This window comes from Gobio gobio (assembly GCF_949357685.1).
Source record: "Gobio gobio genome assembly, chromosome: 23".
NCBI classification, from domain to species: Eukaryota; Metazoa; Chordata; class Actinopteri; order Cypriniformes; family Gobionidae; genus Gobio; species Gobio gobio.
In genome coordinates this window covers 24,890,112-24,904,130 of record NC_137119.1, presented here as the reverse complement: position 1 = coordinate 24,904,130, position 14,019 = coordinate 24,890,112, and the positions used below count along the sequence as shown (strand labels likewise).

The following is a 14,019-nucleotide window of genomic DNA, read 5'->3' as shown; positions in this document are numbered from 1 at the left end:
CATTCAACCACATCTGCCCATTTCAGGGATATATCGGAATGAGATGGCGCACATAAGTTAATGAAACCTTTAATTTTACACAGGAAACTGATGAACATTCAAAAAGATCATAGTGCTTTTACTGGAATTGCTCATTTTAGCACTAGACTGAGACAAAACCCTTTGACTTACCGCATCCTGTTTGAGAGTGGAGTGTGAAAAGGGGTTTGAGGTTTGGCAGGGTCTAAAGTCCCAAGGAATCAGATGTTTGATCTGGGTGTGGCTGCTTTGAGTACATCTTATAGTCCACAAAAAAAAAATTCCAATCCGATGTTGACATTTAAACTAATCCTTTGATCCACCAGCATATCATTTCCTGACCCTCATGTGTCACCAAAAATACAGAATCCGCACGCAACATTTTACAGTTTTTCTCCGTTGGTTTGGCTCATTTCTTGAAACAGAAATTACATTCTTAAAATTGTAAGATCATTTGGCAAAACAGTCTTACAGTTCAGCACAACACTATAGCTCACTTGCAAAAGCTAATATCTCTCCCAAAACTGTTCACTCATGCTTCAGAACTAAATTCCTTTCCCATATAAATAGTCAGTGCCACCAAAATGGCAAAGATCCTTCTCATTGCTTTGGCTCATTTCTTGAAACAGACCGGACGTTCTCAACACTCTTGGTGCTTTTGCCAAAATAACGTGGATGGTTCGGCAGAACACCATGGTTCACCTGCAAAAGCTCATACCTCTCCCAAAACAGTTCACTCATGTGTCAAAACTAAATTTCCTTCTCATTTAAACAGTCAGTGCCCCCAAAATGCTTCGTCCCTTTGGCATTGTGTAAGCACTGCGAGTCAAAATGTTTAGATGTTTTGTCACTATGGCAGAGGACCATTGAAATATCCCTCATGTCCACCTTTCAGTCTTAGCCCAGTCCTTCATTTTTGTCTAGCTAACAGAATACAATTGTGTATAAAACTGAAAAAAAAGAAATAGGATTTTAGGGTAAGAGTAGCCTCCAAGGTTTGACATCACACATTGCACTCATACTGACAAGGAAATTGTAACCATTATCATTCACACACATAAAGTAACTTCCATACATCAGAGTAAAAAGAAAATTTATACAGCATAATATACTGTAATATAACACACAAACAAAAAACAATGAAAATGACCGTCCTCACCCTCCTGGCCATCCACACGCTGCTGTTCTCAATCTTACTGTAAACACTTGTAATATTGTAAAATTTCTACTTTTCTAATGATATAATCTGGGTTTGATTTTTTTTTTCAGAGAAATTGTTAGAGTAAAGTATATGAATATAATGACCAAACAGTACACACAAGACCAGTACTGCATATTGATGAAAATATTTATTTCTCTCCACATTTGTAAATTCATTCGATTCATTCATGCATTTTCAAAGTTTTGTTTTTTATATCTACTGAGGTTGGGCTGAAGTCTCTGTCCAGCCTCTCTCAATGTCAACCCATGGGTACTCAGTAGAATCGCATCTGATAAATTTGGTCCCCGTCTTCTTTGGCCACATCCTACTCCAGGTCTATCTCTTCCTACCCCTCTCTTCCCCTCCCCCTCTATACCCCTCTCTTCCCCTCTCTACCCTCACTTCCCCTCTCTACCCTCACTTCCCCTCTCTACCCCTTCCCCTCTCTACCCCTTCCCCTCTCTACCCCTTCCCCTTTCTACCCCTCTCTACCCCTTCCCCTCTCTACCCCTTCCCCTTTCTACCCCTCTCTACCCCTTCCCCTCTTTACCCCTCTCTACCCTTTTTTCCTCCCTTCCCCTCTCATCCCCCCTTCCCCTCTCTACCCCTCTCTACCCCTCTCATCCCCCCTTCCCCTCTCTTCCCCTCTCATCCCCCCTTCCCCTCTCTACCCCTCTCTACCCCCTTCTCCTCTCTACCCCTCTCTACCCCCTTCCCCTCTCTACCCCTCTCTACCCCCTTCTCCTCTCTACCCCTCTCTACCCCCTTCCCCTCTCTACCCCTCTTCCTCCACGGGCTCCCCCTCTCATCCTCACTCTTCCTCGAGCAGGCAGTTGCCCTTGTTCATTTACTTGGCCAGGTGCCTCCATGTTCAGAAATTGTACTGGTCCTGCATGGTCAATCTCTTTACATATATGTTTGGCAGCATTCACAGTCATGGACAGCACCTGTCAGGTAACTAAACATACTGTTTGATTGGTCATCTGAGATGTGAGAAAGTACTCCTTTGTTAGTCAAGTTCTAGTTTCACCTGGCTGTCAATTGCTGTAATAAATTTATCAAATGTTCCAAGGGATTCATATATCAAGCGCCAGCGTTAGTTCTGGCAGGCCGCGTAGTCAAGCTCCGCTATCAGCTGATTGGGAAATTCTAACTCCGCCCCTCTTTCAGCTGATCTGTTTCAGCTGATCTTATGCTCTCAATTGGCTTCTCTCAAACAGGGCGGCTTACTTAAGCATAGCTTCACTTCAATCTGCCTGCTTGGACGCTTCTGCTGCACGCTGCTTTGCAACCCACCTCCTCCCCAGCTCCTCCTTAAATTGCTAACTTAATCATGTCATTCTGTTGTCATTGATGCATGCTCTGTTCTAAATGGGGGATTTGCTCTGCCCTCCCAGTTAAATGGGAGGTCGTCCCCAGAATCTGCTGCTGTTCCCTGTCTTGGCTTTTCATGGAGCTCATGAAAGGATGGGGAATTTAGAACAGAGCCATACCGCCAAATCTAAATCTTTACAAAATATGCAATTAAAAAATTGTACTAAATGTTTGTCTATTGTGTTTTTTGACTTTAGTGGACCTGACAGAAATGGTATTTATGGTATTATGTTCTTGACTAATTTTGACAATTGAACAGACTATTGTGCATGTGATGACTTATACAATGAAATGACGCTGATACGTTTTGGAGCAAATGACCATTAGACTTAGAATCAAACAATCAGTTTAGATCAACAAGATCTATTCACTTGCAAACTGTGCTAAATGTAGGCTACCTGTACTAAATAATTTGCAAAGATGTACTGAGACATTGAGACATGTACTTAGACATTTGCAATTTGATGAAATGAATGAGAAATGCTATTCTGTGGTGAACAATTGCCAAGTGGTTTGGAGATTTGTCCATGTTGTTTTGAGAATGTAATTTCTGTTTCAAGAAATGAGCCAAACCAACGGAGAAAAACTGTAATGTATGGTGGATAGCCTTATACTTATAGCTGAGACAATTATGTTTGCAAGTCTCCATGATACAATGTAAAAAAAAATCATGCTTATTATTTAATTTACATATTTGTCAAGAGCACACATAACGCATTAGTATGCAGCTTTTTTAAATTGAATATTTATTGGTTTTTAAAATAAAAATAAAATTTCAAAATTGCATAACAAGAAATTAATCAGTACATGTTAAACTGCACATACACACCAACCCAGGATAGTGTGGATACATGAAAACAGCATTAAATCTGAAAGATACATCTAATGTATCTTCTGAAAGATACACCTGATACATCTTCTCTTGTCAAGTCAAGTCAAGTCAACTTTATTTATATAGCGCTTTTAACAATGTAGATTGTTTCAAAGCAGCTTTACAGTGTTAAACAGGAAAATAATGCAGCATAATTTTATTCAGCTGTATGGCCATTCTGGAAAAACGCTGATGTCATCAGTTCATTTCAATTATCATACAGTGACAGTGTGGGCTTTAGATCAATAATTCGATCAGTAATTTAGTTTAAATGGTTAATTTAGTTTATTATTTAGATTTATTTCGATGTTTAGTTGAAAAATTTAGTGTCCCCAACTGAGCATGCCAAGCCAGAGGCAACAAAAGATTTCTTGCCTTATTGCAAATAAATATACAGTCCATATGTTTTAAGGCCTTTTCCCACTCTTTCTTCTCAGGGATGCTACCAAAATCTTTCTCCCACCCATTTCTAAAAGCTGAAACGTGCAGCGTTTATATTATATTCACGTTTAACATCTTGCATGTATGTTGCGGTAAGTTGCTGTATTGTGATGTCAGAATGAGCTGGTTTCTATTAAAAGGATTGTTGCGTTTCATAAAGGTCAGTATGTAGTGATTTAAAGTGATATACTTTAAGATGACAAGCACTTTGCTTTCAGTTTAAACTATTTAAAACACTAGAAATGAGAAACAACTTTCATAGAGTTCATGCAACTCAAATCTTACATAATTGATTCAAATATTGCATATTTTAAGTTCAAGATGTTTTAAGTTAAACATTTAAGGTATTCAACTCAAAAAGCCATGCAAACTGTTGCTTTTATTTTAAATTGTACAAACACCTAAGTGTAGAGATGTCTACCATGTCGAAAGCATGCCATCACTAACACCAACTTGAAACACTTGAAGCATGAACCACAAAATGAGGGCTGGCGATTTCTCAGTAGCTTCAGCTTTGAAAACAACATTTGTCATGTTGATGGGGAAAATGTGAAGTGTAATCAACCGTAAGCGGGGAAAGATTTCCAGAGATTACAGTAAGTGTCAAACAAGTGCAGTTGTTTTGAAATATGTCACCATCGAGTCACATCTCAAACACAGTTGGGTCTGGGTTAAAATCCAATGAGATTTGAAGGAGATCTGGGTCTTTTCCACTGAAATTTATGGCCAAAAACAAAACAGATGGAGTCTGCCTTATCTCACTGTGTATAGTAACTGCTGAGTGAATTTGCCCCGGACTATTTCAGGATTCACCAGATAAAAAAAGACTGAAGAGGCTCTGATCCACGAGTCCTGTTCAATCAGGGTTAATTTTGCTTGACAGTACATTATTTTGTTTGTTACACCACAACTCACAACATAAATATATGTGTGCATATGAAATATTGATTTGAAGAGTATCTTAGCTTCAAAGCTTTTGTCAAGAAAAATATTCTACTTTACAATGAACAAAACAATTGGCCTTGCAGCAAGACAAACACTGCGAAAATGTTGCAGTAATATTAATAGGCAATCAGAATCCACCCAATATTAAAAAGCTCACGCATTTAAAGCAGCAGATAACATAACTGTGTAATAAACAAAAAGTTACTGTATCTCACCCAATGGTGTAGATGTAGTCAAAGGCTTCCTATTATGCTTTTTCACTTTTTCAACTTTAGTTAGTCTGTAATATATGGAAGCTTGTTTCCGTCACAGAATAAAACATTTTAAAAGACAATTGCGACAATTGTGAGTTTACATCTCACAACTCTGATTTAAATGGTGTTGTAGTTAAGACCACCTAATCCGAGACCAAGCCGAGACCAAGAACTCAAATTCAATTCAAATTCAACTCAAAAAGCCATCCAAACTGTTGCTTTTATTTTAGACTGTACAAACAGTTTAGACCAATGTTTGTTGAGACCAAGACAAGACCAAGACTTTGAGGGGTTGAGTCCAAGACAAGGCCAAGACCAAGTATAAAAGCAAAATCATGTTAGCAGTCATGCTCAAATTTGTGTAAACAGCTCTCTTGTTCTTGTGATATTGCTTAATTATATCACATGGTATGATTAAAAAAAAATCCAAATCTCATACAAGTACTTTTTTGCAACAATGTCTTGAATTTTGTGAGAATTTGTATTCATTTGGGTGACATTTTTGAGACAATCACTCATTAATTTTTAAAATGATGTTAATGTTAACAAATAAATCAGACAATGCACCGGCAATTTAGTGATATCCTCGCAGTTGTGGTCTTGACCGGTCCTCTAAATCTGAGACTGAGACAAGACAGAGTACAAATGTGATTGAGACCGAGATAAGACCAATACCTTCAAAAAATGGTCTTTCGAGTAGTACAACACTAGTTATGAAGTCAGAATTACATGACATAAAGTCATAAAAAAAATTCTCTTAAGTTTATAACTCGCAATTCTGACTTTATATCACGTGGTTCTGACTTTATAACTTGCAATTCTGACTTCTTTTCTCAGAATTGTGAGATATAAACTCGCAATCGCAAGTTATAAAGTCAGATTACTTTAGAATTACATAAAAGATTACATAAAAAAGATCTGCAAGGTTGCAAAGCTCAAAGTCCACTCCAAACGGAGATATTTTATTTAACAGAATCCACTTTTCAAGAACTACAATGAACGGCTCGTTTGGACTACAACATGTTTTTTCCTGATCTTGTGAAGTCAGAATGTTCCTCATTTAAATAATCCCTGCCCATGGAATTCACAAAAAAAAAAGGGTGTGATACCTGATTGAGCTGCACTTGAGAAGATGAAGAGTGTTGTCGCTACCCCGGAAAAGGTTTGTCCTAAGGCGGAGGAACTTAGAGTGGTTAAATTTATATTTAACACCATTCCTGAACAATATAACCCCAACGTTTGTTTGAATGTTTTACAGAGAACAGCATCCAGAAACTAAGAGTACAATGCAGGCGCACAAAAGCTTCTTCTGAAAGACGTAGCTGTTCCCATTTTGTTTGGGCAATCTGTTGTTTATGGATCACAACTTGTAAGTATGTCTTATTATGTGTAGCTGTGCTTTCTATTAACAGTTCCAATTATAAGTTTTATGCAGTTACGATGTAAACAATGGGCAAAGCTTTACCTCCGCTAGCCTGCTTACAAACATTACAGTATAGATGTAGTATTTAATGCTTTTGTAAGCTCTCGCTTTTGTAAGACTGTTCACTGATCTTTAGGAAAATTATCCATGATTTTGTGATCGATTACTGTTTGTATTACCATAGTTTTCCGACAAATATGATTAAATGGTAGCCTGACGTCATCATACTCAGATTCTAGTCAGAATATGAGTCTGATGCTGCTCCACTGGGCTGTGATTATGGGGCGAATATGTCTCTGCACTCAATTGGATAGACCTACAACCAATCAGAGCGATGCATAGTTGTCACCAGAACTCAACTGCATGCACGCTGAAAGAAGTAGAAGAAGAAGATGAGTGTAAACGATAATGGCCGGTGTTTAAAAGAATTTAAGGATACACAGAGTACTTACCAACACGATTATCATTTTTAAGAGAAATAGTAAAGGTGAATGCATATACGAACAAGTTCTCCGTTTAGTAAACAAATTCAACCCAATTGCTCTTTGGTGAATGATTACGTTACTGTTTATCATCTGTCCATCATTGTATAAAGCCCACCCTGACAATTCTCTGACAAAAGACTCTGGTTTGAGCATAGTTGCTCCACAATAGATCAAGTCCAGACCGAACTTCACAACCTCAAATGTTGTGGGCGGGGCTAAGTTCGGCCGGCATCCAGGCTAATTAAATGGTGGTTAACATCGTATCTATAAGAAAATGACTACAAAAAAAAACATACCACCCTGAAATGTCCTGTGCTTGCAAAGTCCATGCTTGAAATCCGTTCTGCACGATGCTCTTGTTTTTTAACATTCTTAAGTCTGAATCAGTCTTGAATTGGTTTGACATTGACACCATCCATAATATTTACACCAAAGCAGAACTCGCTGTTATGAAGGGGCGTGACATTTCCCGAACACGCGCTAAGCGGTGCCAATCACAACACACTGGGCCAGCTAACTAATCACAGCACATTTCGTATTTCGAAAACAGGGGCTTCATCGAAACTACAACTAAACGCCGCGTTCTAGCTAGACTGAGGAGAGAGGAGCTGTAAAAATGTTAAATATGTTCATTTTTATTTTTTGAACAATCAAGCATGAAAACATTCTAGTACTCCCCACAAACAAAATCAAGATTTCGTAAAAGGGCATAATATAGGACCCCTCTAACATTCTTGGTGTGAACAGGTCTTAAAACACAAGATGGCACCAGTTGCGTTTAGGTCTGATATACTGCCTTGCCATGAACGAAGATGACCGCTGGACCACTCTCTGGAGGACTTGATTCTGATTGTGGCCAATTGGGGACAAATGTGAAAACCTTTACAAATACAGACAAACTTTATACAAATCTTTTTATTTTGCATTATACAAGGATATAACAGGTGTAACAGGCTACATATATTTCTGTGGGTAAAAAAGTCAAAGTAAGTTCATTAGAAATGTGTCCTCTCCAGTTGTAGACACACAATGCTGTTGGGAATGAGAGAGTGTCATGCTGAGGTCAGCAGGGGCAGTGCTGTGCATGTCCAACATTATACATACAGAAACATTTGTAACATTCAAATTCTCTGCTAATGCCATAAAACGTCCAGGCTTGATTCAAAACTCCCTTTATCAACCATTGATTTGGCACATCATGTGATAAATTGTGTTCATTTATGCAAGGCAGCAATAAATACTTTTATGAACAGACAAGAAGCATGCTAATACACAAAAAAAGTTCAAGTGCAGGCTTATCTTTTTCTGATAAACACATTACATTCTAGAATTTCAAATGGTTGTAACATTTTTATTTCTAAGAAATATTGGCCTCTGTGGAAAAAGTACACAATCTTTCCTCTGGTCAAAATTAAAAAAATAAGTGTCTCTTGCTGACTCACGATATTCGAATGCCCCTTTAAATTGCATAAATGTTTGATTGGCTCTGTGTCCTCCATACACACCGTTACAAGCCTGTAGAAAGCAAAGACAAAAACATCAGTTGCTTGGAGACTGACGTCAGTTCCACATGACCACTAATAAGCATAACAACCTAGGTAATTACCATATAAACAGCCTTTAATATTTGAACATGTCAAAGATAAATGTGAGAATGGAAAAATGAGCTGATCCATGTCATGCTGCACATTCACGGGCGTGTGTATGGATGAGGTCAGAGGAATCGGCACCCAGCTTTGGATCGGTTAGCCCCATTCCACCACAAAGCTGACATGTGACTGTACAGCCTTGTCTGCCCTCTCCAACTGTAAAACCTCGGCTGGGCACGAGAAGTCAAACCACAGAGGAGACACTTTCGTCATTACCGTGACTCTCTACTGCCACATGCTTGAGTGGCACCCAGCTAAGTCAATAAAAACGACCATCGGACAGTCTCTTTCCAAAACACTGGGACCTCATGTAGTCTCAGACTCTAGGGACCTGTTATAAAAAGGATATCACAGTGCATTCTGGGTGCTTTATATCTAGCAAATGCATAAAAGAGGGCGGAGCCACTCTTTGGTCTTTTTCATTTTGACCATCATAACATGAAGGAAAGCTAAATATACCGTAACATCATCATATAGACAAGATAGTATCCATATGAATGTTTCTAACTCTCTCTTGTTTTTGGATTATGCATATGGCATCTAAATGTAGACAGTTTGTCAGGCTAAGATTCTTAAGATTTATTCAAAGGCAATTATTTGGCTGTCTGTGAGGATGATGGACTGATGTGTTGGAATGCATACCTGAGAACACCGATCTCTTGCTGGCATCCCTCACTCCACTTGGATTACCTAAAATGAGCCAAAATACAGAAGAAAGCTGGTAAATGGATTCATGCAGAGCATTTGCAAACATATAATCCAAATATAGCTGCAAGCAGCAATACCGGGGCCAAGCGCAACAGAAGCAAACAAGGAAGCTAGCGGCAGACCAACTGAAAAAATGAGTGAAAACATTTGAAGACAATTTTAAGCAAAAATGTTAAAATCCCACATTAAAACATTGAGTTGTATAGAGCCAATTTCATATTTTGTTTAATTATAGCGCCACCAAGAGGCACAATCCCACAATTTTTTCAATTTTTGTATCAATTTTAGTGAAAATATCTCATTTCATTTTGTTATAGTTATTCATTTTGTCATTTAGAGTTATAGACATTTATATGAAAAAACTTTGATTGGATTTTACTCCCCCTTACTATCAATATTTTGACATTTGGCCATTAGCGTTTAGCTATCAACCTATGTTTTCGAACTTCTGACACTTGTTTCGTCTCGATCGGACTAGCAGTTTCGAAGATATCAGCTAATGTTTTATAAGTACTAAATTACCAGGCTGCACAAACCATACGCCGAAACCTGGCAAGTCTGGTATCATTGGACTCAGGAGACAAAAAAAGTTACTTCCATGAAAATAAGTCCACCACATTCAACACTCCTTCAGGGCATTGTGGTGATGTCCCATACCGAGTTTCATAACAATCCGTTCATGTGTTCATAAAATACAGCATTTTATCACATAAGTCAAAATGGCCGATTTGGATAAAAGGTTCAGAAGTTCTAAGCAAAAATAGGCATTTTTCATATCTCCGGACCAGTAGGTGGCACTGCGCTGAAACGCCGCATGTCCTCGGGTTATGCTTGTGATGACATGTACCAAGTTTGGATTTGAGAAATCAACTCGAATTCCATAACTTTTTGTCGGCATGGTCTGAAGATGATCTGGTTAAATATTTGTGAAAATTGGAGCAATGGCCTAGGAGGAGTTTGCAAAAGTAGGTTTTTCGGTTAATTTCGGAAAATTTTCATGACGGAAAATGACGTCATAGGGTGCAATTGAATTGTCTTGAGCCAAGGAATCTTGGCAATCAGTGTTCTCAAAATCAAATCATTTTGTTTATAGTCCTTATGGTTCAAAAGTTATTAGCATAAACATGAGTGCAACTTTGGACAGATGCACTAGAGGGCTTGAGTTACTCAAAATTGGCTATAGTGACAGCTGGGACTATCCTCTATCTGAATGCCAAATTTCATAACTTTCCCGCAAGCGGTTCTATGGGCTGCCATAGACTACAATGGCGGAAGAAGAAGAAGAATAAAAACGCTAACGATTTCAATAGGTGCCTTCGCACCTTCGGTGCTTGGCCCCTAATATAATACAATGAGACATCTGAATCCTGAAACCCTAAAACAGTGACATAAAGCAGCAAAAAGAGTCACACAAGTGAGTTTTGTTGTTTTTGAAGATGTTTACTGTCATTTTACAAACAGCAGTTATCACAGATTACATATAATTTTACTCACAATTATTTGCTAATAAACAGTGATGATAACACAGTCGTTTTCCATAAGTACATTACCATTCAAAAGTTTGGGGTCAGTAAGAAGTCTTTGAAGAACGTCTATTATGCTCACCAATTGCATTTATTTATTTGCATTTATTTATTTCAATATATTTTAAAATATAATTTATTCCTGTGATGGCAAAGCTGAATTTTCAGCATCAATACTCCAGTCATCACTGATGTACAGTCATTACACTTTGTGTAAACTACATTTACATGTGCACCAATAATGCGACTATATATAATAATCAGAGTAAGGTCTTTATTCGCAGTAAGAGGTTTACATGACACGAGCAGAACTCTTCACTCCAGTTTACATGCAATTTTCATTATTCTGATTATATCGCTAATAAGTATGGTTATACCACACTCAGTTACCGGCCAGTGTTTTAATCTACTCACATCAAATTCATAATACATTTTTATTGACGTAGCTTACTGGATATTATTGGGCGCCGTGATGAACATTGCAATGCCGGATTATTATAAATAGTTGCATTATTGGTGCACATGTAAACGTAGTCACATGATCCTTCAGAAATCATTCGAATATGCAGATTTGGTGCTAAAGAAACATTTCTTATTATTATCAATGTTGAAAACAGTTGTGCTGCCCCAAACTTTTGAAAGGTAGCGTAAGAAACCAGAATTTTCAAATGAAATTTGTAAATGCTTTCCACATTTTATGCATTGATTTGGCGGGAAACGAGCAGAATTCTGCGCAACGGATTTATACATGGTAAAATGTGCTAAATTGATCAAGGCATACCCTAAGGCCATGTGTCCACCAAACGTGGCGTATTCAATTGTTTCCAATGGGAGCGCCGAGTTTTTAGAACGCTATGAGCGTAACGAGGCTCTGAGCTAGTATTTCACGCTCAAGCGTTTTTTTACTGGTCGCCGAGAGTTGAAGAATGTTCAACTTTGAGTAAAACGTAGCGCTCATTACTGTCACTTTTCACCCAGCCATCCAATCAGAGAGGAGGAGGGGCGGGACAAATACAACACCGACCAACCGCGCCATCCAATCAGAGAGGAGGAGGGGCAAAACAAATACAACACCGACCAACCGCAACATTCTGCTTGTACAACGTCAACTGATGAAAACAAGCAGCATAATAACAGAACAAAATAAATTAAAACAAGAGCCAGAGCAAATACTTTACATTGTATCTGCATTTTTATATAGAATCAATACAGAAACAAACTATCTGTGAATTGAGATACTAGTAACACTTCTGCAAATTTTCTGTATCATAACAAGCATCAAGCATTATAACAAGCATTTTTCAGTTGAGACTCAAACAAGAGTCTCAACTGAAAAAAACGCTGCGCTGCTAAAACGCTCTCAAGCGTTTTTAGCAGAGCGCCTAGCACTTTCAGCCGGCTCAAAACGCTTTGGTGGACACACGGCCTAAGACTTTAGATACACAAAGATGGTGCACTCATATTACTATAAATGGGACAAAGTGCAATGCGCAAAATGGCGGAATAAGTCCCGCCTTCTAAATAAAAGAGCCAATTGGTAAAGTCATCGCGTCACTGCAGCTACCTTTATGCCGGGTGTACACTGTGCGATTTTGGCCACGATTTGGCCGTCTGAGACAAATTTTGTAAATCCTAAAAGATTCCTCTGATCCTAGGCTAAAATCTGAAGTTTTTGATCGTTAGTTTGATATGTTCACCTGCAGCCAATTAATGACCGCTGCGATCAAATTTTACCTCAGACGAAATTCTGGCAGTGTCAGAAGATTTGGTGCACAATCCAGCAGTGTGACTTCTCCTACGAAGGCCATCAAATTATCTTCGTTTTTCAAGACAAACTATGACGAAAATAAACGCTAGATATTTCTTTGTAGCCCCCATTTCAGTCCCGCGTGGGATGCAGCTCACTGTCACCGAACGTGTTATTGATTGATGATATAAAACTCCGGGCGAGTTTTCTTGCGTGCATCCGTTTTTAGCGCGCCTTGACTATCGTACAGTCTGACATTAATGACAACTAAGATCATACAGAGTGACATGGCTTACAGCGGGGATCATGTCGTACAGACTGACAAGGAACAATCGTGAACAATCGTGACTATTATAAATCGCACAGTGTGCACCCAGCTTTAGAAGCTCCAGTTGCAATAGAAACACTCAGTTTTCGATGTGACACTCATGACTGCACATGCGCATTGGCTGGCCAGGCCTGAAAAAAATAGGAAATTTAAAGGGATATTTCACCACTGGAAAGATGAATTTGTATTTAAACTGGACATTTTTGTAGTAGAAATGTGAAATTATTTTAAAAGTTGGTGCCTTCTAGACTGAGAATGAATTTTTGGCTCACGTTGATGAAAGACAACAACTCCCACTTGCTTCGCTGCCCTACGAGGTCATTTCCAAGCCACGCCTAAAATGGCATCGCTGAAATTCGCGACAGCAATAGGACTCTCTATCTGTGTCCATAGGCGCACATCGAGAGCACTAAAACCACCAGTCCGCCGCAACTCGATTTTTGCCAGGGCAGGTCTTGCTCCTCTGCTGCAGCAGCTGCTCCGGCCGCCTCTTGTTCCTCCATGATCTGCAACTGTTAATCGCTGTATTACAGCGTGTACAGGTACCACACGAGCATTGGAATCGCGCACCAAATCTTCAAAATCCCCTTCTGCCATATCATCTTCACCGTCGTGGAAAGCCTAGCTTTCTCCACAGAGCAAGAGTCTGTTAGCTTAGCTTCAAAAAAAAGATGGCTGACACTATTTGTACATTCTGTGAGGGAGAGCCCACCTCCCATTTATTTTACCTCTTATCAGACGAATGTGATCATGTCTGAGCTCCGCCATAACTTCCGCTAAGTGAGGTCAAAATACGAGTGTGGTCATTGATATATTGATCGTAGATGCCTCATTCTACTGATCCGTGCAAGCGCTAATGAGGCATCTACATATACATCTATGACCACGCTCGTATTTTGACCTCACTTAGCGGAAGTTATGGCGGAGCTCAGAGATGATCACGTTTGTCTGATAAGAGGTAAAATAATAGTATAAATACTGCTCGGTTTCTCGCAGAAACTGATCGTTTCGCTAGATAAGACCCTTATTCATCGTCTGGTATCGTTTGGTAT

At 39.0% G+C, this 14,019-nt stretch overlaps 1 protein-coding gene across 1 annotated transcript in view; it reads right to left on the bottom strand.

Annotated features, from left to right (window-relative positions):
* Window positions 1–7,915: 7,915 nt before the first annotated feature.
* cUnh8orf34 (chromosome Un C8orf34 homolog) overlaps window positions 7,916–14,019 on the bottom strand; it is a gene marked incomplete at its 5' end in the record, with an annotated part of 115,042 nt that continues 108,938 nt past the window's right edge. The window contains 2 exons of the mRNA XM_079805684.1: window positions 7,916–8,527; window positions 9,304–9,351. Coding sequence (XP_079661810.1) covers window positions 8,520–8,527; window positions 9,304–9,351 — 56 coding nt within the window. The 3' untranslated portion in view covers window positions 7,916–8,519. The remainder of the gene's footprint in view (window positions 8,528–9,303; window positions 9,352–14,019) is intronic.